The sequence below is a fragment of the Amphiura filiformis genome, chromosome 2, assembly GCF_039555335.1.
Source record: "Amphiura filiformis chromosome 2, Afil_fr2py, whole genome shotgun sequence".
Taxonomy (NCBI): domain Eukaryota; kingdom Metazoa; phylum Echinodermata; class Ophiuroidea; order Amphilepidida; family Amphiuridae; genus Amphiura; species Amphiura filiformis.
Genome location: NC_092629.1, coordinates 26,125,031 through 26,149,315, shown reverse-complemented (window position 1 = coordinate 26,149,315; position 24,285 = coordinate 26,125,031). Strand labels below are relative to the sequence as shown.

General features: G+C 38.1%; 1 protein-coding gene across 1 annotated transcript in view; it reads right to left on the bottom strand.

Moving 5' to 3' along the window:
* Window positions 1–258: 258 nt before the first annotated feature.
* The window catches only part of LOC140135747 (prolyl 4-hydroxylase subunit alpha-1-like), a 39,961-nt gene continuing 15,934 nt past the window's right edge, over window positions 259–24,285 (bottom strand). Inside the window, exons 7-13 of the mRNA XM_072157361.1 lie at window positions 24,100–24,273; window positions 22,019–22,210; window positions 10,055–10,108; window positions 8,246–8,305; window positions 7,171–7,239; window positions 1,959–2,055; window positions 259–1,034 (exon numbers count right to left, since the gene is read on the bottom strand). Coding sequence (XP_072013462.1) covers window positions 958–1,034; window positions 1,959–2,055; window positions 7,171–7,239; window positions 8,246–8,305; window positions 10,055–10,108; window positions 22,019–22,210; window positions 24,100–24,273 — 723 coding nt within the window. The 3' untranslated portion in view covers window positions 259–957. The remainder of the gene's footprint in view (window positions 1,035–1,958; window positions 2,056–7,170; window positions 7,240–8,245; window positions 8,306–10,054; window positions 10,109–22,018; window positions 22,211–24,099; window positions 24,274–24,285) is intronic.

Genomic DNA, 24,285 nt, shown 5'->3' with positions numbered 1-24,285 from the left:
TCTACTTTTTGTATGATTGTAATGCCCAATGCTGTACTAAAATACCACGTGAAAGACTAAACCTGGTGTGCTTTTATTTCAGTAAAATTTAAGTTTTTATAATGAATCCGAAGATCTCCGGTTTTATACCGAATTCACCGATAGAGTGACTGATGGTATACATGTGTATCAGTCAATCATTGACGTATAAACTGTGTCGCTATTCGTTTTACATCTTATTTATACGTCCCAGCTCAATAACGATCGGCGAGATATACAAGCATTAACGATAATTATAGACGCTGGACTGAAATTAAAAGGGGACATATAACGTGATCAGTGAAAACATTTTGTGTAAAAGCTTACTCCCAAAGGTTCAGTTGATTTCGATTTTGTTGATTTTGTGGCCACTGTGTTGTAATTTCGTTATATTCTAAGGTGAAATTGACTTTGAGGAAATTCTGTTATATGTTTTAAAGAGATTGAGTAGGGCAAAAGCACACTGATCAATATGCCCAATATGAAGCTAATAAGAAATACGATTGACACACATTTTAAATTTCTTTGTATTGTATTTCTTTTATCAATTAATCAATGTAGGTAATGAGCTAATATGACTTGAAAGTGCTCATTTAACGTATGCAATGTTTGCCAATATTTTGCTAAATAACAATATATAAATGTTCACAACATTTTTATTTGACAGAATATTTATTTCAAACTTGATCCAAGTATTCCTAATGACTTCCAAATAATTTATGCATAATTAATTAGCTAGCTGTCCTAATTTACGAAATCAATTAACATTTATTCAAATTAGCTCATTAATTATGTAAATAATGCAAATTAGATGGAAGCTTGAACAATATTCGTTGTCGTAGTGCACGTCTGCAGTCGACACCCGCGTGAAGAGGGTTGCAAATGCTCTAATACCAATGGTTTATGAAATGACACGATTTCGCCATTCATGGTCAACCTCTAGTATATATCATCTTGTGTAAGGCCACATTTTCGTCTGAAAACTTGTCCATGCTCACGAATCCAGAGATTGCAGGCTGCAAGAATAGTGTTGGAATAATATAATTTCGTAATTAATGAAAACAAAAATTTCAATAATTTGCTTCTTGAATATGATGTCAATGCCAATATTCAGAAACGTAAAGCATTGTTATATTGATTTGTTAAAGGGATGGGGTATGAACGTTTGGACAGTATTTATTGTGGGACATTAGAGCACATCAGACATATCGAATTGCATTCTGAATACGAAGAATGTCCTTCTGATATCAAATAATTTAGATTTTTGAAATTCGCAATGTAATACACATTTTATGGCAAATGATTAAAAATTGATATTTTTGATATTTAACAGTATACTCGAAGTAAATTTTATAAATTTGATGATTTATACTTAAAGTGTACGTAGGTGGGATGAAAAGCCGACGATCAATTGAAAATTTTGACCTTTCGTATTGAAGATATGGATTTCCCAAAACACCAAACAAAATCAGGTCTTTTTGGGAAAAAAATCCATATCTTCAATAATAAAGGTCAAAATTTTCAATTGATCGTCGGCTTTTCCTCCCAGCTACATACACTTAAAGAATATATCATTAGATTTATAAAATTTACTTCGAGGACTATTATATATCAAAAATGTGAAAAATATCAAATTTTAATAATTTGTCATAAAATTTGTATTATATCGTGAATTTAAAAAATGAAAATGATTTGATATCAGAAAGACATTCTTCGTATTCAGAATGCAATTCGATATGTCTGATGTGCTCTCATGTCCCACAAAAAATACTGTCGAAACGTTTAAAACGCTCATTCCAGATCCCTTAAATTCGCCTAAAGAAACGCTATAAATGGTCACATTGGTTATAAATTCCAGATTTCCACTAAGATCGGGGGGGTTATTAGCTCATATTAAGCCAAAAATTAAAAGGGCAATGCCAACAGTCTATTAAACTTACCCCATTTGGATCCCATCAACACCGGGCACCCTGCGTGAAATGTACTTAGATCTCTGTCTCCATTTTTCAAATAGTTGTGCCATAAGACTGCACTTCCCTATGATGAAAAACAAAAATTCGACTGCTCAATGCCGGAAGTGGCCAAGTGTAATGCCCTGTGAACATTTGGCAATTTACACAGAGTATATTGTACCAGTGGCGTAGCTGTCGGGGGGGGGCAGGGGGGGCAATGCCCCCTGGCAAAAATTGCCTATTTGGGCCTCCGCCCCTCAGACCCTGCGCCCCCTAGCGCTATTGGGGCCCCCGCCCCCTAGCGAAGAAAAAAAAAGGGAAAAAGGAGAGAGGGAGGAAAAAGAGAGGGAGAGAAGGGGAAAAGAGAGGGGGAGATAGGGAGAGGAGGGGAAAAGAGATGGGGAATCCATACGATATGTAATACCATATGATTATTGTCAATAAGCCTGGCAAAAACTGTCTATTTGGGCCCCCGCCCCCCTAGTGCGGGGAAAAAAGAGAAAGGATGGTGAGAGAGGAAAAAGATGGGGAAGAGAAGGGAAAGAGAAAGAGGGAATCCATAGGCCTACGATATGTAGGGCCATACGATTATTATCAATATACTCGACAATATACTTGTAATGACTTCTTAAAGACAAAGAAATATAAATCTTTTGAAATGCTAATTGCACAAAAGCACCTATAGGAACAGTATATTGACTAACACAATAAAATGGTCAACCAAAAAAGAAAAGTCGTTACCATTGAGCTGTTTCAAACTTGGGGCCGATTTACGATTAGACCAGATGGGTACCGGGTCCAGGCCCCTAAAATAGCCTAAGGTATATATGTTCCCCAAAACACCATGTTTTGGACCGAAATATGGTAACATTGCTAAATTTTGCGCGCTTCGCGCGCACTGGCCTTTACGAAAAATTTACCTTCATTTTGGGCTAACCTTGTCTGAAATTTGTAATTTTTAGCGCGCTTCGCGCGCACTTTAACCAGGAAATTAGCAAGAATTATGGCCTAAATTCATTTCTATTAAGACCAAATTAGTAATAAAAAAGCAAATTTTTCTCAGTAATAACCCGGTTTACCATTTTCTCTCTTGGGCCACTGTATTGCCAAATTTAAACGTATTTACCTTTGTTTTTTATTTTTCTTTGATATATTTGAAAGTGTACTTTTCTTTTAAAGTACACTTTCTTTTCGATGGGGGTGCGTCGCACCACTCGCACCTACCCCCATTTTCGTTTGGTGGATTTGGGCCCCCGCCCCATACAGGCTTGCCCCCCCCCCCCTGGAAAAAATCCCAGCTACGCCACTGTATTGTACTCATCTATATATGGCAGCTACACATGGCAGCTGTTGCACTTACTCACTTCTGGCACTGGGCAGACGAAATAATAATGAAAGCTGGACAAGGTAAAGTATAAATCAGGATTTGGCTATTCTATTTGAAATCCATACACCCCTTATGGAAGATTTGGTCTTAATATCCCACACAGGGTGTAGATTAAAAAATGAAAACCTATCAGTGGTGTAGCCAGCACTTTTTCAGAGGGGGGGGGGGGACAAGACAAATTTTAAATTTAAAAGCTAAACTGGTGATATATGGTACAGAAAGTGAATAAATTCGCGCGACGCGCAAAAATTGGCACTTTTTAGGTTAAAATGGCAAAATATAATGTAAATTTGGTCAGAAACACAAAAAAGTCTTAAATGTCGAGGCAGTCACCATCGCACTGGGGGGGGGGGCAAGAAGGGGGCAAGACTTTTCACAGGGGGAGCTGCCCTTGCCCCCCCCCCCCTTGGCTACACCACTGAAACCTATTCAGGTTAAGGTCGTGTTTTCCATATGGTGTATGGATTTCAACTGGAATAGTCCATTACATGTTGGATCCTGAGATTTCAAAAGGTGTATATTCCTATATTTCCTAGAGAAAGTCAGCATCCGAAAGTCTACATGGCACATCCCCGTACATTTTGTTCAAAGACCCCCTCCGGGCCTAACACCGGGTAGGCCTAAATGCAAATTATGTATCATTCACTGGTCTCAAAGAAGAAAATAAAGCAAACAAGAATTTGTCTTCAAAAAGACAAAGTTCACGGATCAGGTGTATAGTACTTTGAGCTGCTTTGGTTTAAGGGGACCCGATCTTTTGTGCGTAATTATAGAGGGCCAGGGGATTCACGCTATCATTAAAAAAATTATTTGAAGAAGTTAAAGAGCCCTAAGAATAAAAAACTGTAGTGTAATTCACGCCAGACACAATTTCTTTATATGACAAAAATTAATTTTTGTAATCGATCAAAAAACAAACGTTTTATATCAATTGTAAATTTAGCCTGAATCGGTAAATATGGTACCTCTCGCCCTTTTTTAGGTCAAGGCTGTTTTTACCATTGTTGAAGCTATTTCACATACATGTGCAAAACATTCTAGAGAAAGAATGAGACAATTATACAGTTTAAATATCTTTTGTTGATTTCGAATGATAATGTCATGAAGTCGTAAATTTTAAGGTCACATTCCTAAAACCAAAACAAAACATTGCGACGCAGATATTTCTCGGACTTACGCAATTTCATCATCACATCAGTGTCTTTATTATTTGTTTGAAACATTTCCCAAACGTTCGTGCTCTTTATGCATAAAACGGCTAATCTATCTTTACAAAACGCGTCTTTTTTTAGTAAACAAAAGGCTAAAGATGGCATTATGAGATTTATCATTTATCATTACACTCCTCCATTCAACTGCCACCGTGGACGTGCGGTAAAGCGCTAGACGCGTAATCAAAGGAAATTCCGAATCGCTGGTTCGAATCCCAACGAAGCCCGTGGAAACTTTTTTTTTTCTTCAAAATTCATGATCGCATTCCGAAATGAGTCACTTGTCGGTAAATCATGTATCGTACTTTTAATTAGGGATGACCAATGAACCATCAACTTGATTAGAACACTCCCATAGACATGCAGGGAGCTCAACTGTGCACTGCTTGCACATACATTTCTAAATTGATCTCATTCTTTTATTTTTCAATATTTTTCTGTAAAATTTGGGGAAGTTACTGCCAATTATATTTTGTAACTATCTTGCAAATTACAGCAACATAACTTATTTTGTTTTTCTGTAAGTGCGAGTCAAAATTGGTCCATCGCCACAGTGCGCTTAATTGCCAGTGGCTGAGTTTAGCACTGCTCAAGAATGGCACAAAATATTCAAATCAGTAAGATCAGGTGAAAAACGTGGCCTACTGAGCTGTAATTTGGCAGAGTTGCCAGTAATACCTCTATCATACCCTCTGTAAAAAGGTTAAAAAATTGAACAAGTAGATCTCGAGTTACAAATTAAATCACCAGCTTCTTCAATTTTTATATTCCTTTCAAATCATGTTAAGAAGACACCTTTCTGAACATAAATGTGAAGTTTCGTGCTCATTCGATGTATTGTTCACCTGATCTTAACCCTAAACGTTTTCTTATATTTAGGCCTATAACATCTACAACTTGCTGCTGGCTATACCTTGTTCAGGACTTTCAAAAGAAGTACCTGAATGTGCAACCATAACTGTTTCAAAATAGCCCGCGATAGTCATGCAGGTAACTCCGAGGTCAAGCATTGAATTGGTTTGAACAAAGATACTCATAATGTATTGAGTGCTACTTTGGTTTGAATGAGGAATACTACAGGAATACACATGAGCATGATGAGGATAATCTCTATTGTTGTGAATGATGAGTCAATGACCTTCAAAACTTAAGATTTTGTTTACATACACCTACTAATTGGTCATATTAAACCCAATAACATTGAAATTCTTAGTTGTGAAAAAAAGTTCACCTACTTAGTGCAATTTTGATTTTGTGCCATATCGGCTATCTTGGATGATTTTTGTCAAATGTCCTCTAAATGCATGATTTCAATGCCTTGGTTTGAAAAAATAAGTTATGCCAGTGACTAGTTAAGTGCCATTTCATAAGAAACCCTTTGATACTTTCACAATATGCTTGTTTCATGTTTGCAAATATGTTAAAATAAAGAAATATATAAAGGTAAATATATGCTTATGCCAATTTTGCTCCCAACTGCTATTTTTGGACCTTGTCATTTTATTTCCTTCCAATGACCGGTCAGAATGGGAAACTTTGATAATTCATAATTCGAAAAGTTTTTGACCGATTTTGACCATTTAACCACCAAAATACTTCTGTTGATTGGTTCTACTCAGAAAACAATCTTTTGTAGCAATAGGGTCAACATGAAATTTTGATGGTTATCCCTATTTTAATATTCATATCTAACCTACTCTGCACTTACTCGACAATAAATACGTGATACGAGGCATAATGATTATACCTGCGTCTTGACTCTGGAAAACAATTTTTTTAAACTTTATTTTGCATTTATTTTTTTAAAGCCACATACAGGAAACAAATTTGGCTATTATAACTAAGACAAAATTGTATCAAAATGTCCACTATTATTGAATGCTGGCAACATCTCAAATTTATAATTTTCTATAGAGATGTAAGATGCCTTATCACTAAAGTAAACAAATTACACAGCCATGATGGTCTTGCTAGCTTTTGTCAGGGATATATTTTGTCGCATCGCCCTGCTTTTATGAACACAATTATTATTTTGTAACAGAAAATATATTATACAGGTTTATACACACCTTGCTGGGTTATTACAAGAGTCAATAAACATTCAATTATCTATAGAAAATGGACTTAGTTTTGTGCAATGTGTTACACTGATTTTTTTCTGAAGTAAATCACCCATTGTAGCTTGCTGCATAGACCTGCCAGTCTCATCATGGGGTCATCGCAGAGAATATTTGTCTAGCCTATTGAGCTAACTCCTCAGCTATTTGGTTTTTCACAATATTATAGAAATAAAAAGAAACGACCAATTGTTCGTCATTTTTCGCCATTTAATTCTTTTTGAAACGATGACGTAAACATGCATCACCTCTTCCACAGGTGATACACTACTACACAGCGCATGCCATCACATGCCATCACATGCATGATCGTGCATTGGGTGTGTGACTAACTTCATTTGCGCAAACGTGTGGCTTATCCTATAGTATATTATTACTCGAGAATCCTTGGTAATATCAAAATCAAATAGGTTTACTGCTGTCCGCTGAGCCGAGCCTCAAAATGATCGCAAAGTCAAAAAAGCATGGTTTTACAATATACATACCTTGACGGGCGGTACTCTTAATCCCGCGTTGATAAATACCGTTGCACCCCCTGCCTCCACATCGGACATCTAGATCATTAATAAAAGGAAAGGAAAACGTTGTGAAAGGTATAGAATTGGCCTTGGGTTACTTTAATGTTAGACTTTCAAAAACAGGGAGAGCTCACTCCATCCAATCAACTTCAAAAGGTAACTATACCATTATTAATCAACCCAAAACACGATGTAGAGCGGAGTAAATTTTCGCGATCAATAAAATGAGTAGATTAATTAAAACCCCATGAGAACTACCTGCCGATTGGGGTGAATTATTTGCAAAGCTCCATTCTGATTGGTGATTAAAATATGAAGATATCATGTAATTGACCAATTAGAGGCAGGTATGTTATCGTCAACACACAGTGCTCTATACACACTATAATTTTGTTAAGGGTGTATACAGCGCCGAAATCATGGGATGCCTAAATCCCGGGATTTCGACAGAGCTTGAATTAGGGTCAGGGTTTAGGTAGGGTTAGGGTTAGTGTTAGGGTTATTGTTCGGAGGGTGGCAATCCTGTGATTTTGAAATCCTGGGTTTTAGGCAACAAATTTCTACCGAAATTCCGGGATTTTAGCAGGTTTATTACCGAAATCCCGGGATTAATGTAGGAGTTGGAGTGGTGTTGAGGCTAGGTGGGCCATATGGGCTGAAAATAGGCTATTCCAGCTGACATTCATACACTACCATGGAAGGCATGGATACAGGAGGTGGATCAGGTAACCCTGCTTGAAATTCACACTCCCTGTGTGGGAGATTAATTAAGGTCATGACCTCCATACGGGGTCTTTGCTCTTCAACTGGAATAGCCCAATATGTTCGTGCATGTAATACGATACTGTAAATTATTCCAAGAAATGTCTATAAAAAAGACACCACGATAAATGAAGACATATCGGGTATATAACAGACGGAAGTACATGTATACCTGGACATGAGGTGATGCAAATACTAAAAAAATCGTAAACACTGAAAATTCCTCATGTTTTTCATTCCCGAACATAAAATATTGTAGGTAAAGAAAATAGTTACTTACATAAAATAACACTGTTGCAATTCTTTTGCCCATTCCTACTAACCCCTCTACAACACCTTCCTGAAACGAGCCACAATAAGGACAAAATAATTATTGATTCATAAAATTAGCGCGGTATAAAACTGCAGTATAAAACTATATTGGAATTCCATTAGTTGTAAGTCTTTACTATTATGGAAGTCAAAAAACGGTATGTTTTGAGCCAAAATAGGGGTAAAATTGCAATAATTTGCGCGCACTGGCACATCACGCAGCAAAATCTGTCTTCATTTTACACTTAAATAGTCTGATATTGACAATTTTTCGCGCGATTCCGGCGCAATGACCAAAACAAAATATGTTCATCCCTCTAAATATTAAAACTTCCGCCGCCACTGGTTATCTTATTTCATGAAGTTGTGAAAAACAAAGAAGCGAATTTGAAACCCTTAACCTAAATGGCTGAAAATTCACCCAATCTGTCGCACATCCCCGTACACTCATTTTCACTGAGAACCTACCCGGGGCATTATATTTCCAGCCTTAACTCCCCTACACCCCCGTGATGCTTGATTTAACAATTTACACATAATTTCGTGGTGTCACAAATTGCTATATTTACCCTTGCTTTCATGCCCTGCGGGGCTCTTCTATATTGGAATTCCATTAGTTGTAAGTCTTTACTATATGGAAATCAGCAGCCTCAGCCATGCCGGGCTTGCGGAATTTATCTTTGGGTGGAGCGATGCTCATTACAACAAGTTGCCATAGACCGGGTGACAAACTCTAATGAGGTGTGACATCATCACCCAATTTACATCTCGCTGTCCACAGCCAATAAAATTGGAGCACTATTGGTCTGGTTGCCAAATATGGCATTACAGTGGTGTCCGACCAATATTTATGATTATTGCATGGTACATCAAGGGAAAATACCCGGATGGTGTCCAAATTTGGCTCGAATATACCTTATGTTCGATACTATCGAGTGAGTTTTTTTATGAATGAACTGTGGTATGAATGGTAGCATGCCGCCATCCACAGCTCTCTGTACTTGTCAGCGCTGCATGCATGGTACATGTATTTTCAATGGCATTATCGGGCCTTGATTCACTACTAAACAGTGAAATGCTTGGTTGAAATTAGATCGGTACCTGAGTCGGGTTTTTAAGTTTTTAAAAACATTTTAATATGAAGATACCAAATCAATATTAATTGTGATATTTTGTTTATCAATATACGGCTTTCGAAAGGAGTGGATACGTGCAGTTGGCCCATACCCTTGAGTGTGTGATCATTACGTAGTCAATTCACCACACACGGGTGAATGGGAGATGTCCTCCAACTTTTTCTAATGTGTAGCGTGGCTGCAGGGATTCACCTTGTTTCCATGCCCTGCGGGGCTCTTCTATATTATAATTCCATTAGTTGAAAGTCTTTACAATATGGAAGTCAGCGACATCAGCCATGCTGGGCTTGCGGCTTTTATGTTAGGGTTGAGCGAGGCTGTAGGGAAGATGTAGCGGGGCAGTACCGCGGGGATTTCATGCCCTGCGGGGTTCTTCTATATTGGAATTCCATTAGTTGCAAGTCTTTACTATATGGAAGTCAGCGGCCTCTCAGCCCTGTCGGGCTTGCGGCTTTTATGATAGGGTGGAGCATGCTGTAGGAAAGATGTAGCGGGGCAGCACTGGGGGTTTTCCCATACATATGCCAGCATTTTTTAAATAAACTACAATAGAACGACACAAAGAGTCACCGGCACCTATTGCAGCACACAACTATCACATGGTGCCGTAAGACTAGGTCCAGGGGATTTAGTAAACCAACCTCGTAGTCGTCATAGTGAGGTTTATAATGTCCTCCTAGTCCATAATTAGCAACCTGAAATGTAAAATATGGAACTCAAAGACAAATAATTATTATTCTATACTTCTTTTGACCTCGAGTGACATAGTGACGTCAGCGTCCGTGTATACGCTCTGCGGGATTATGTTAGCGCTAGACCCTCCCTCGGGTCCATGGAGAACGACTGGTAATATAGATTACATAGCATTAAAAATCAACCCAATACATGGACCCTCCCAGTCTGTAAGCAATTTGCCTTCCAGCTCCCAGCATTTCGTGGGAGTTCACTTTTACGGATTTGGACAGGTGGTGTACGACGTGCATTCTCTAAATTCAGTAAATTTCGATCGTCAACCGTGTAATTGAATGGGATTATTTTGAAATTTTAAAACGCTTGAAATATCACAAACAAATAGGCCTATGTTGATAAATAATATAAATACAAGCTAAAACCGTTGGGGTTCGATAATGAACCCCACAAAACTAACCGAGTATATTGGAAAATGCCATACGGCCGGGCGGTTTCACAAGTTGCCGGCTCGATCATGTCATCCGCCGCCTGGATTTGGAGTCACGCAATCTTTCTAATAAAAATTCCCTTTAAAAGGGAAAGCCAGCCTCAATGTAGAAGAGGTCTTGTAATTAGTTTTGGTCAATGTGAAAGGCATTTTTAGGATCACGGCTTAGGCTACTACATCCATGTTACATGACAGTCCACCAAACCATCAACGGTGAGAACATGTACACTGAAACTGCAGAAAACATTAACTCCTAATCTCATGTCAACTCTTTAATTCATTATTGTTCATTATTATTAATTCATTATTGTTCTCTAAATTGTTCTGTTCTGTTTTGTTTTTGTTTTGTCTTTTCAGCTTTTTACCCACGATACTGCCCATCTAGCGCCACCTGTAAAGAAAGTAAACATACTAATGAGACCATTTTTGGACCATAATGTACATAAGGACCAGTGATTACACTGACAAAATGTCATCATTATAGCTCTTTTCCTTCTGGGTGATGTCAAAAACTTTTGGATACCCCCTCGTACAACACATAGACACATAATCATGCATTAAAAACTCGTAAAGGCAAAATCGGAATCAACTGAAATTTTTAGAATAAGCTTTTTTGTGGATATCTACTGAAAAATGTCATAAAAAGAGGATGCTAGGATCACGAAATACTCCTTTAATTCGCCATATAACATAATATAAACTCACCCGAAATTACAACACATTGTCTACACATAATCATGCATAGCTCGCAAAGGCGAAATTGGAATCAACTGAAATTTTTAGAATAAGCTTTTTTGTGGATATCTACTGAAAAATGTCATAAAAAGAGGATGCTAGGATCACGAAATACTCCTTTAATTCGCCATATAACATAATATAAACCCACCTTACATGTACATTTTATTTTAAAATAATTTGATATTAATTCGCAATGTATAGTTTACTATATGATAGATGGTGGCAAGCACATTTATAAAGGACTGATTACTCACTGCAATCTTCACTCTTGTGTGTTTTGACTGAATCAAATAAAAAAGATAGAAAGTAGCTTCACTTACGTTATGTGTCATTTTATTTATAACATAGAAGTTATTAAATTAATAAAGTAAGACAATTTATTTATCTCTTAAGTCTCTATTTTAACATACTCAAAGTCTTCCAAAATCAACCTCTGCGAAAGATGTGTAAAGTTGACTTTTTCAAAATGGCAGCCAAAATGTCGTAAAAAATAGACAGTTGTGATATCAATATTATATGAGTATCCATGTGGGAATTGGGTGACATTTTGACCTACAAATGCTCTTATGCCCTTACCGTTTCATAAATATTTATTTGTCTGCGTAGTTTTTGTTCAAAATTTCAAAATGGCCGCCAAATACGTTCATTATGAGTTGTGAATACAGACAGGGCAATCAACTTTTCACCATAGAAGCTGAATCAGTATTAAAATAGTACATGTAAGTTATGATCCAAATATTATGTGTATCGGATACTTTAGAGTAAATATTTGAATGGTAATTGGATGGACGGTCCTAATATAACACTCAATACAGCGTCGTCAAACATTTCTCCCACAAAGAGCTACAGGGTCGATTCTAAAGACCTATAAATCAGGGGTGATTCGAAAAGGTGATTTAACTGTCAACATGACTGCAATATGACTGTAACTTATTTTTACTGTTCCACTTGAATAATTCGGGGGGGGGCGACGATATACTTCGCCAGGGTCCGAGTCTCTCCTATAGGCTTGAGGATCACTGATGTTTGATTATGCGCTCTGATTATCAGGCAGACGGCATCGGTTCAGGCTCTGGTGTGGCTTCGCCTATTAGGGCTGGTGGCCAGCGTTCGGAGCTGCCACTTGCGTACGACAATGTACGAGGGAGATACAGCTATACTTCCTCAGAGCCTCATAATTCCGGTCCCTCGGCAGCCCCACTCCTGCCTCTCCTGGTGAATAAATCAACTCAGTATGACAGCATGACCGTTGCGTTTTACATCAACAGGGATGGGTCACCCAAAGTCCCAGCTATCAGCATTTGCAGGGAGACAGTGTCCCTTCTTCTGTAGTGTCAGTGGAGGTGGTACGGAGCTTCGGACGGGGTTGACTCGCTGATTGCTTGTCGGGGTGGGTCAGTCCTCATCTCTCTTGTCTAATTGAGTGGCACCTCACTCAGTAGTATGCATGTATCGGTCCATCTTTCAGAGGTTAGATCGTCCCATCATAACCATTAGCTTCCGCCTTACTTCACCCGGGATTAAGGGCAGTAGGCCGGGACACCATGTAGGAGAGTTGGGAGGGCAAATTCGGTATAATGCCTTCCCTCCCATTGCCATGATCCTTCTGGTTCTGCTGAAGGTAGCCAATTCTTGGAACTGATTACTCCTTTTAGCCGCTTTCTCTGGCCCAAGCAGTGGATTGTTCTCCCGCCTCCTGGATCTTCTCGTGGGAGAACCAGTCAGTCGTCTATGCCGCGTAGATCTTCTCACAGTTCCGCCACGCCACCGGCACCAGGTACAGATGGAGGTGATTAATAACCTCCACCTGACTGTTTGGCGTACTTCCGCCAGTCCGTCCAGACAGCGGGCCATTAATATTCGATTGCTGCCCTTGCTGAAAGGCAAGGCAACAGTCAACTAGACAGAATTACGATTCGCGACTTCGCCGATTCTACAAGTCACAGATTTCCTTACCACGGGGACCGTATGCCTCGTACCGCTTAAGCATACAATACTGTCATTTTAGCGATTCATCATGACTTGGGGGAGGGGGTATATGACGGTCTTATCGAGTCCAGCACTTGCGGACCTCATTAAGAGCATGGTGACAGAAAGACCTCCAGTTCACTCCCTGGTTCCGGAATGGGACTTCATGTTGGTGTTGCAGTATTTACCCAAGGCCTTCGAACCCACGGAGGACCTCTCTCGTTGCAAGACTTGACACTCAAGACTGTGTTCTTGATGGCAGTGGTCTGTGGTCGACATTGTTCAGTTATGTACATGTTCTGTCTACAGACGAGCACCACCTACGCTTCACCACTGGGGTAGTCTCTATCCTTCCCCGGGCTGGGTTCTTGGACAAGAACCAGACCATGCCCTGTTCTTTACTCGTTACCCGCTGTGCCTCCCTGATCTGGTTCTCATTGCGGGGTATATGCGATGAAACCGTCACGGCCAGTCAGGGCTCTGAGAGGGTACATTGCGCGTATCAAAGAGATCGCGGGAGGTATAAAGTAGAGTTGCTCAGTGTTTACCCCACTCAGAAGTGAGAGGGAGATACCCAAGCGCATAATACTTACCTCTCACGGACTGAGACTGACCCGCGTTTTAGGCGTTCCACCTCTCAAGATTGTCATACGTTCATACGTAGAGGGTCACAAGAAACGTGCGTTGGTGGGGCGATATGTCGTTAGGGTTTGGTGATACCGGGCATCCCCGTTCCTCTGGGGGTGTCAAAACCTTTTTCTGTGGTACAGAGGGTTTCTTGTGGTCCCAAACTATCAGTTTGTGTTTACATGTGCTAATTATTTAATTCCATATTTAGTGATGGAATAATGACCGTTCCAGCTATTTTGGCGGCCATTTTGAAAACTTACAAGTGAGAAAAAGTGATTGATCTTATTTCAGACCCTCGAAGCATACGAATCGTGTTACTATTACTAATAAGTGACATAGTGAGTCTGTTTTCTATATTTTGTCCACCATTTTAATCATTTTGGAGGCCATTTTGAAAAAAAAAAATCGATTTATCCATATTTTGCAGAGGTTGATTTTGGTAGACTTTTAGTATATTGATAAGGGCACCTAATAGAAATGTTTTCCGCAAAAAAATTCCATGTTGCAATTTGTTTGACCTTTTCAGCTGATTTTACTGGCCTACATCACATATGGTCCATATGATGAAGATTTTGATTCTTAGATCTGTTATCAACATGATATCACGCTGTTCAGTGGTCAAGGACCCCGGATCATAGGTGATGTAATCAAATACTTTGATGTAATTTTCTTCTGACATTATGATGCTGTATATTAACTATTATTGTTACATTTTAGGCCTATACCTAAAACTTTTAAAGTCATATTAATTCAAACATAACTTTGGTAATACTCACTCGTTTTCATTCGTTGAAACGACAAAACATACTTACTTTTCCTGACAAATCGAATTACAATAATTTTTAAAAATTCCACCGCAAAAAATTTAAAAAATAAGTCATTCCAATACCAATAAAAGTTAATCTCTTGAGCAAACAGCGATCCCAGAAATATATACCAGGCCGCGAATGGGCTGGCGAAAACCACGTCCATATTTTCACTAAATTAACGTTTGTGTAAGCGACTAAAACAACGATATTGTATCCGACCAATCAACGCAGCTTGGCAGTGCGGGGATATTTGAAAAGGCTTCCCTAGCTAAATAATGTGCAAACATTTGCAAACCGCACGCGATAATATACGCAATATGGACAATAGGCCTAAGTCCGAGTCGAGTGCTTGCCTTTTATTATATTGCGCGTACCATGGGTCTATCAGACGCGTGCCACTTGAGCTCAATACCTCTCAGTTGTTGACAAGTGTCCCATCCGATCTTGCGTCACATCCCACGGCATAGCTTTGTGCTACCATATTTGAATTGAAACTGGGGCGGGGCTTTCGTAATTGACATCGGAAACAACGTGCTTCGTTGAACTAATATTTGGAAGGGAGATCTCTAACATATTGGACCAGTCTCGGAATCAGCGCTCAATGGACTTTCGCGTTCACTTATAATACGAGTATATTTCTATATTGCTGCATGGTTGACTGTGGTGGGTGTAATTAGTGGCGTCGATTTGTGGATGAAGAGGAATGGGTTTTGGCATTGAAGAAAATAAGGGGGGGTTACAGGACTTTTTTTTCATAGGGCATTATGTAATTATTTATTGTTACATTATCCAGAGATGGAACCGAACCGAGACTGGGGCCAGTCTATGTTAGCGCGAGTACCGGTAATGCAACAACGAGCGACATACGCACGTACGTCCGACAAAAATCGAGGCGAAAGAAGTATAGTTATAATACCGTAAACGTTCGCCTAATGGCGCTATTGGATTCTTAGAAATGTGAGAGCGCCCTCCTTGTAAAATCTCAACAGCATTAAGGATACGTGTATGTTAAATTGAGCAACCTGGACATAATGCCTCAGAAAAAAAAATCGTGACATGACCCAATACTTTAGGTCACTAAGTAAGTTGCTAGAGCAGCAAATGTTTTGGGTTTTTTTCAGGTATTCTTTCTCAAAGTACCATTGGACATAATTTGTAAATCGATTCATACGTTATACCTAAATTATTTTGGTAAATATTTCTATAACATTGTAAATTCTTCACATTTTTTTAATATTCTTCAGTTCAAAATTTCACCCTTCTGCTGTCTGACCCGTTAGCTCAGTCGGCAGAGGGTGCGCCTTGAATGATGAAGGGTAGGGCCTGCTGGTTCGAATCTTGATTACTGCCTCCACTTTTATGTGAAGAAGGGTCAAGAAATGTTTTTGGATTTTGTCCCCATTTTACGAACGAATATTGTGATTTTTTTAAATTTAATTTTAATTTTCTTATTTTTTTAGATAAATAGGCACTGCGAACAAACGGCAACAAAAACCGTGGACAAAATTTGCTCCACCTGCTACCTACAGTGAGTGATATATTCCACTACATTTAACAGTTAAATGGCCTTTGAAAAATAGAACGGCCTCAATGTTTCAAATTGTGTAACTACATTACTTTATTCATTTATGCATTATATCAGCTATTTTTTCTTTTCTTAAAAGGATCGAACCCAAGTAGATCAGACCATTCATCATATAACTATCAGACCACGAAGTAGTTACGTAACACTGTTTGTATGGCGATCATTACGATCATGCTATTTTGGTATGCCTTTTGTGTACTGATTGTTTCGATTGTGGTTCATTACTTAAGCGCGTGATCCCGTTGACATAGTAACATTACGTAACTTCGATACTGAATAGTTGTTGAGTGCACATAATATGGAAAGCCATTGGGGTATTGTGTGCCTTCCAAAGCGCCTTATAACATGTTCTCATTGTGTTGTGGAATCCTAGCCAGTATTCAATGATATAGTCAGTCATTTATCTATAGAGGCCTTGCATGCGTTAATCGATTGGCTCCAAACAAAGGATTTGAACCGGTTTCTTCCCCGTAATCATGGCGCAATGCAGTCCATTCAATCAAATGTTGTCATTAACCTATTTGATCGTAGTGCATTTTGTTATGTGTGTGAGACGAACTGTCGCGGTAGATGCAATCATGCTTTTGTTGAATGCATTTGAGTAGTCCGCCAGATTTACGGGATGATACGTCATTTGCACAACCTCTATTGGTCGTTGTATGATTTTGTTCGTTCACTCATTTAATTTTATTTATATCATTTGAAGACTGAGCCTATAGTATTATGATACATCCTCCGTGGAACAGTTTCAAACAAATATAGCTAGGGATTATTGGGGCAGAGGTTATCTTTTTTTCAAATTTACAAAAAATCTGCGTCAATAAAATTGCGCACCCCCTATTTCGTTGTATTTTGTTGTATTTTGTGATAATAATTGCTCTGTGTATATTTAGTCAAATATTGCTGAGAGTGATGTGCTGGCAACCTCTCCTCTCCAGGGCTTTTACCATGTTTTTTTTTTTTTTTTTTTTCGTCTGTGCCGGTCACAGCTTTTTGATTGTTTTTATGCGGTGGTGTGCTCGAAATGCTGTTTTTTGGGTTGTAGTGCAATTCTATTTTAAACTCTGTGTATATTTACTTTTTTATTTGCTTATTATGTGCTTATTGATATTATGAAATATGTTCTAAAGTCATTCTCCTCGTCACTTCATATGTGCCTTTTGTCGTGCCTCCTTGCTTTTTTTTTTGGCTCATGGGAAGCGGCGTGGATTATGACTTTTCTTTTTGTTTATATTGTTGTGTTTAAAATTTTGTTTATTATTTAAAATGAAAAAAAAAAAAAAAAAAAAAAAAATTGTATTTGTTAGGCCCTTAAATTTTCTTTGTTTGTAGCTTAAGATATTTTAATATGTTTCTGGTTGTGTAAAGCGCCTAGAGGCATTTGCATTAGGCGCTATATTAAATCTGTCTTTATTATTATTATTATTATTATTTCGGCATCAAAAATTTTATGATCCCCAACCCCAAAATTGTATTGAAATCAGTCTTTTTGAATAAAATAAACACACTATCTGGAGTCATCGTGTGACTCCCTACATTTTGGTCATGAAACATTTTATGACCCCCCCCCCCTATTTTTCTTCCCAAGAATTTATGACCCCGTGTATTTGGGACCCCCTTTCGAATAAAATGATACACCTCTTATGACCACTGAAGCATAGGCAAGGACACCCGCCCGAATTGAAAGACTTGTCGCTCGCGACAGTTTGTCTCACACACATAACAAATGCCTATACGATCAAATAGGTTCATGACAACATTTAATTCAATGGATTGAGTTACTCTATACAACGAAAAAGAAACGATAAAACCTATAGAAAAACAAAGAATCATGAAAAAAGACACATAAAAGATAAAATAATAAAAATATATAAACAATGTTAAAGATAACATCAAGAAAATAGAGAATAACATTTCCTCAAATCAGAAAAAAACATTGACAGACAATATCATAATCTGTCAGAAATTACTGCATGAGATTCGAACCATCAATCTTCTCCACAAGTTCTTTTTATCCTCGCACTATAGTCTAATGCTCTGCTCACTGGGCCACAACGTATCAGGTGAATGATTACCGAATTATCATGAACAAGTTTGTTTGATCTTGTTCATAATATGTATCGATAGGTTTCACCCTTTAACTACACGTATCCTTAATGATCAGTGATAATAGTCGGCTTTTACAGGGATGGCGCTCTCTCATTTCCATGAACTCCATAGCGCCATTAGGCGAACGTTTACGGTATTATCTTTCTACTATCATGACTATTAAATAATGAATAAAAGACATCTCTATGTAATACACCCGACGAAATAACTGATGATGTTGAAGAACATATCAGCTATCATAAACTTTTTGAATTTTGACAATACCGCTCCGTTTTTGAAATAAAAGAATTTTACGAAACTCCCTCATTTACAAGCCTTTCCACGGAGTCAATATCTGTCAATGACAACAGACGCATCATGCACTGATGATGCGAAGTGTTTAAGGGAACTGAAATGAGCGTTTTGAGCGTTTCGACAGCATTTTTGTTTGTGGGACATGAGAGCACATCAGATCTATCGAATTGCATTCTGAATACGAATAATGTCTTTATGATATCAAATAATTTTAATTTTATGAAATTCACGATATAATACAAATTTTATGACAAATTGCAGGGCTGACAAAAAAGATATGGATTTTTTTCCCCAAAAGACCTACTTTTTTTTTTGGTGTTTTGGGAAAAAATCCATATCTTCAATACGAAAGGTCAAAATTTTCAATTGATCGTCGGCTTTTCATCCCACCTACATACACTTTAGGTAGAAATCATCAGATTTATACAGTTTACTTCGAGTACTGTTAAATATCAAAAATATCAATTTTGTGTATTACATTGCGAATTTCAAAAAATCAAAAATTATTTGATATCAGAAGGCCATTCTTCGTATTCAGAATGCAATTCGATATGTCTGATGTGCTCTAATGTCCCACAATAAATACTGTCCAAACGTTCATACTCCTTACCTTAAGCCATCTTAATTTTTAATCTTATAAGTTCGTCTCAAAGCCCTTCCCAAGTTAAAAAACCTAATATACGGAATGCGGTTTTAATTGTTAATTTTCAACTTTAATTTTGTGGCTGTGGCAAGAATAGACCACCTTTTCATCTCTCAGGGAAGTTGCACTGTGGTCAAGATGAAGAATTGTTATTAAGATTTACGCTTTGGGCTATGTTGACGTCTGACGATGTCAGATGTGAGATTTTTGTGTGATGGATCGGGACAAAAATAAAACAGCGGAAAAAACTGAAATATATGGCCAATTGTCAAAATTCAATGTATGTGATAGCTGATTTATTCCTCAACTACACCAAGTATTTAGGGATGTTTAGTTGTGGCGTTAAAATACCCAAACAATTAAGTTTCCAACGATACACTTCTTTCAGGGACACCTTGCATGTCCATCCCGGCTTATTGAACGGGCACAAAATGGAAAATTCCATTTTAAATACACCCCATTATGGAAAACATGCCTTAACCCTAGAACTACAGGGTGTCCTCAAAAAAGAGAACCCTCATTGCACCCTCCTTTTCTCCTAGTTCTGAAAATTTGATCAAATATATTTTGGTATGTAAAGAAACCTTTAATTACAGATTAATGAATAGAAGGTGTCTTTACATACCAAAATATATTTGGTCAACTTTTCAGAAATAAGAGAAAAAGAGGGCGCAATGATTGTTCTCTTTTTTTGGGACACCCTGTACAAAGGGGGGGGATTCCCTAAGAGTTTTTATCCGTCAAAAAATGCACGCGTTTACGCTCAAACGACTCGTAGATCCATCCTTTGTGCTCATAATAATGATACAATTTTGACTGCAGCACCTTACCCGGGGTATACCGCCATCAAAGTTGAATTTAGATGATTATAGAGGGGTGGGTCGGTAAGGCCCAAATGATTTTCATTTCGCTCTTGTGAAATTATTCCAAGAGCTACTAGCTTTTTACTTGTTAGGTGAAAATAGTCATTTCCTTTTCTATTAGGAGAAATTTTTTTAGCCGAAAATCATTTTTGCCTACACTTTTGTACACAGCATGGGAGGCCCACGGATTGGCTCTTATGCTACATCGGTGGGTCTCTCATGCTTCTTACATGGGCAGCCCCGCCCATCCCTTTGATGGAGTTGGTTTGCCATTGCTTGAGTTCAGATTTGTTTTGCCATGTATTACTGCTGTTGAGTATAATTTTGTTTGTGTGTGGGAGGCTCATGGATGTGACCTTGGTCTGGGCGGATATTTTAAAAATGAATTTAGAAGAGCAGCAACGACCCCGGGCAACGACATCACTTGCATTACATTCCAGATGTTAAATCTACATCATATGCAAAATTTGAGGAAATTCGCACGAGGCCGTTTTATTTTAGGGCCATTTGTCTATAACTGGTCTTTACATGTAGCCCTATGGAGAGAGCGCCCGTTGAGGGCGATATAACCTCAATTTAGGAATAAAAATGTGATTTAAAAAATAACGGCCTCGTGCGATTTTTCTAAAATTTTCAGAGTATGTAGTATGAACATGTAGAAATATAATCAAGTAGTTGCCCTACCTGCTCTTCTCCGATAAAATAAAAAGTCCTATACCTCAATGATAATGAAACCTAGGTGATATCTCTTTGGATGGAGATGGTTGTGTACTGTTTCATTTGGTTTCAGTGTGCTTTTTGTTATATTAGAATTAGTGTCATTTTTATCATGTAAAACTGTTTTTTTTTATCTTGCTGTATGTTGATGTATTGATGATGCCGGTGTGAGGTGCACCGACAGTCCCCCTTGGGGATTTTGTCGGTGGGCCTCTCATTGGTGTTACTCTCTCATTTTTTTCTAAAGTTTTTTTCTAAATCTGAGATTCATAATGCGGTGTATAAATACGGTTTTATTATTATTATTATTATTATTATTATTATTATTATTATTATTATTATTATTATTATTATTATTATTATTATTATTATAGCCAGAATTTTCCAAATTTGCATGGGCGCCCTCACATTATGACGTCATAGCGACATTGTATGTGGAATGTTTGACTGGGTAGAGGAGACCCATAGCTATATATTAGTACCTAACGGTATCTGACGTTTATAATCGAAAATTAAGGGAGGTGCAACCCTCTTCGTAGTCCGTGTTATAAAATATGGCTCAGTTTGCCTAGTTCTAGGGTTAAATCTTCCACACAGTCATCAAATGGGGCCACTCATTCAGGTAACCCCATTTTAAGTCATGTCTTTCATAAGGAGTGTATAAGGCCAACAAAAAATAAAAATGCCCTTCCAAGACAAAAATTTAGAAGGCCGGTCGGTAGGTCGATCCTTTTAAAAAAAAATTTTAATGAGCCCTTCCTCCATTTTCCCTCCATTTTGAAAAGGCTAGTATTGACAGATGCTTGAACATTCACGGTAAAACATTGTGTGTTTTTGGACTGAATTTAAATGGAAATACTTCTTAATTTTAATCAAATATGCATTTAATGAATAAAATGAGTGAATAACAAATATAAAATCTCCTTGATACTGTCATAATTAAAGGTTTCTTTTAAAACAAGTGATTAAGAAAAAATGATTTCGGTCGGTCGCGGAAGGCAACCAAACATATGAGTGCCCTCACATTATGACGTCATAGCGACATTATGTATGAGCGTGAGCGTTGTATTACCTGCAGAGCTTCGTTAGTATGATAGCCTGTGTTTAGGTTTGAGCAGTCCTCTACTCGTGGAAGGATTTTGCCCAATTCATCCGCTTTATCAAATATTCCCCATAGCCATGCAATGTTGCTTACTCGGCTCTCATTATCCACTCTAGATATTTCGCCTGCTACGTGATCGATGCCAACCGTTGACATTTCCATCTGCAAAACACCGTATTAGTTCTGTTTTTGTTATTATGTTATTCACAAGGGTCATTATTCCGAAAACGATAACATACACGCCTTAATTCTCATTCTCCCGAAATGAAAAAAAAATCAAAAAAAAAAAAAAAAAAAAAAAAAATAATAATAATAATAATAATAATAATCACCATTGCGAATTAGAAATCAAAGTTAAGAAATCGGAATTTTATACATTTATTGGAAGCATTTCTAACTATTTATTTATTAATATTTCCTTTATTACAGGGCCGGATTTACCTTTTGTTTGCCACTGAGCACGACAACATGATTAGCCCCTTGCTCTTCAGATCGGAAGTGTTACACCTCACCCCAACCACTGTTGACTATAGACGAATCCAATCTCACGCATTCCTACACCTCATGGCAGCCATAGCCGCGACGGGGACCCAGCTATCTCACCTAAAATGTGAAACACCTGTTTGGTGCATGCGGGGACCCTATAGACCACTTGACATCACTGTTTATCAACAAAGGCGAGGGACTCGTCTATCGATATGCCTGAACGAGCCGCTACACTGTTCAATGGCTTTCTTGTACTATATGAAATGTGGCGGCCGATTTAAAAATTAATGCACGTGCCCTTAGCAAACTACGATGCGTACGCACACTGCAGGGCAAAGAACAATGAAAATTGTCATAATGCGCGCGCATACTGCCGGGCAATGACGTCACATGCCAAGTGGTCTATAATGGCCGACCAAATCCTGACCATGACTTGGCTCGTTGGATTCGTCTATAAGTTTCTTCAAGAAATTCTTGCTTCAAATTACTTGAGTATCGCCGAATGACTTTACCGGCACATGTGCACCCGCTGTACCCTGTGGTAAATCCGGCCCTGTTGAAGGGAGTCTCCGGCAATCTTAACATTATGCCTCATATGTTAGAAAAAATGATTATCATGCACGAACCACATGGTTTTATTTGAAGCAAACCCATATTGACCATAAAAACGAATAAAAACAGTCAAACTAAGTGCAATGACGTAATAGTTATCTGTGCTCGATTGTCGTCAGCCTTACTGAGAATTACTGAGACGTCATTGCACTCGACAATTTCGGCGCCCGGGAATTTTGAATATCGCGTGTTGAGAGACGGATGTTTTTATTCGTTTTTATGATCACTATGAGTTTGTTTTCAATAAAACTGCGTGATTCGTGCTTGATAATTATCTTTCTTACATATAAAGAGCTTTGTTTCAAAACTTCTCCCAATTTATAGTTTCAAGAAACTCTTCTGCTTTGAACTCTGCCATACTGTACTTGAGCAATTTTGAGAAAACAAAAAAGTACTGATATAAGGGGTTTTCAACAAAAGCAGGTTATAGCGGGATGCTCATACTACACATTAGGAAATGAATTTGGAGAAAACCTTCTGTTAATAAAATACTATGCTGAGCCACCAGCCTGGGACGTGGCTCACGCTCCAGTAATTTCAGATGATTGAGCTCAGTAATACATCAAAGAATGTCTTCCAATTCATGAAAACAAATAGATAATCAGCTTATCGGATTAAAAGCTTAGAGGGAAGGTCTTGCTGCTCAGCAAGTGTTTGTAATTATCAGAAGGTTTTCTCCAAATTTATTCTCTAATGCCAAGCATCCCGCCAAAAACTGCTTTTGTGACGATTTATTGACTTTTTAATCATAATTGCTCTAGTGGATGCAAGGGGTTTTGAAACAAAGCTCTTCATATAAGGCATAATGTTGTAATTGCCGGCGACTTCCTTTAACTTCTGATAGAGAAACCCAGACTTAAACAGCATTGAAAAACAAAACAAAAATAACGATATAATCATTGAACTACAAATTAATTACAATTTTGATAAAAAATACCCTGAACTATACGTACAATTGGAAGAGCCCTCTCTTTTATCAGGTTTATTTCGCGATCTGTCAGCATATCATGATAGTACACGACCGGTGGATCCGTAGCTAAGATCTCTTCTTTAGCAGGACGTATCCGAAGCCCTGGTCGGTTGTAATGGTTGTAGCGACAAACTAGTAATCGTGGATTTTTAGGCTTCTATTGAGATAA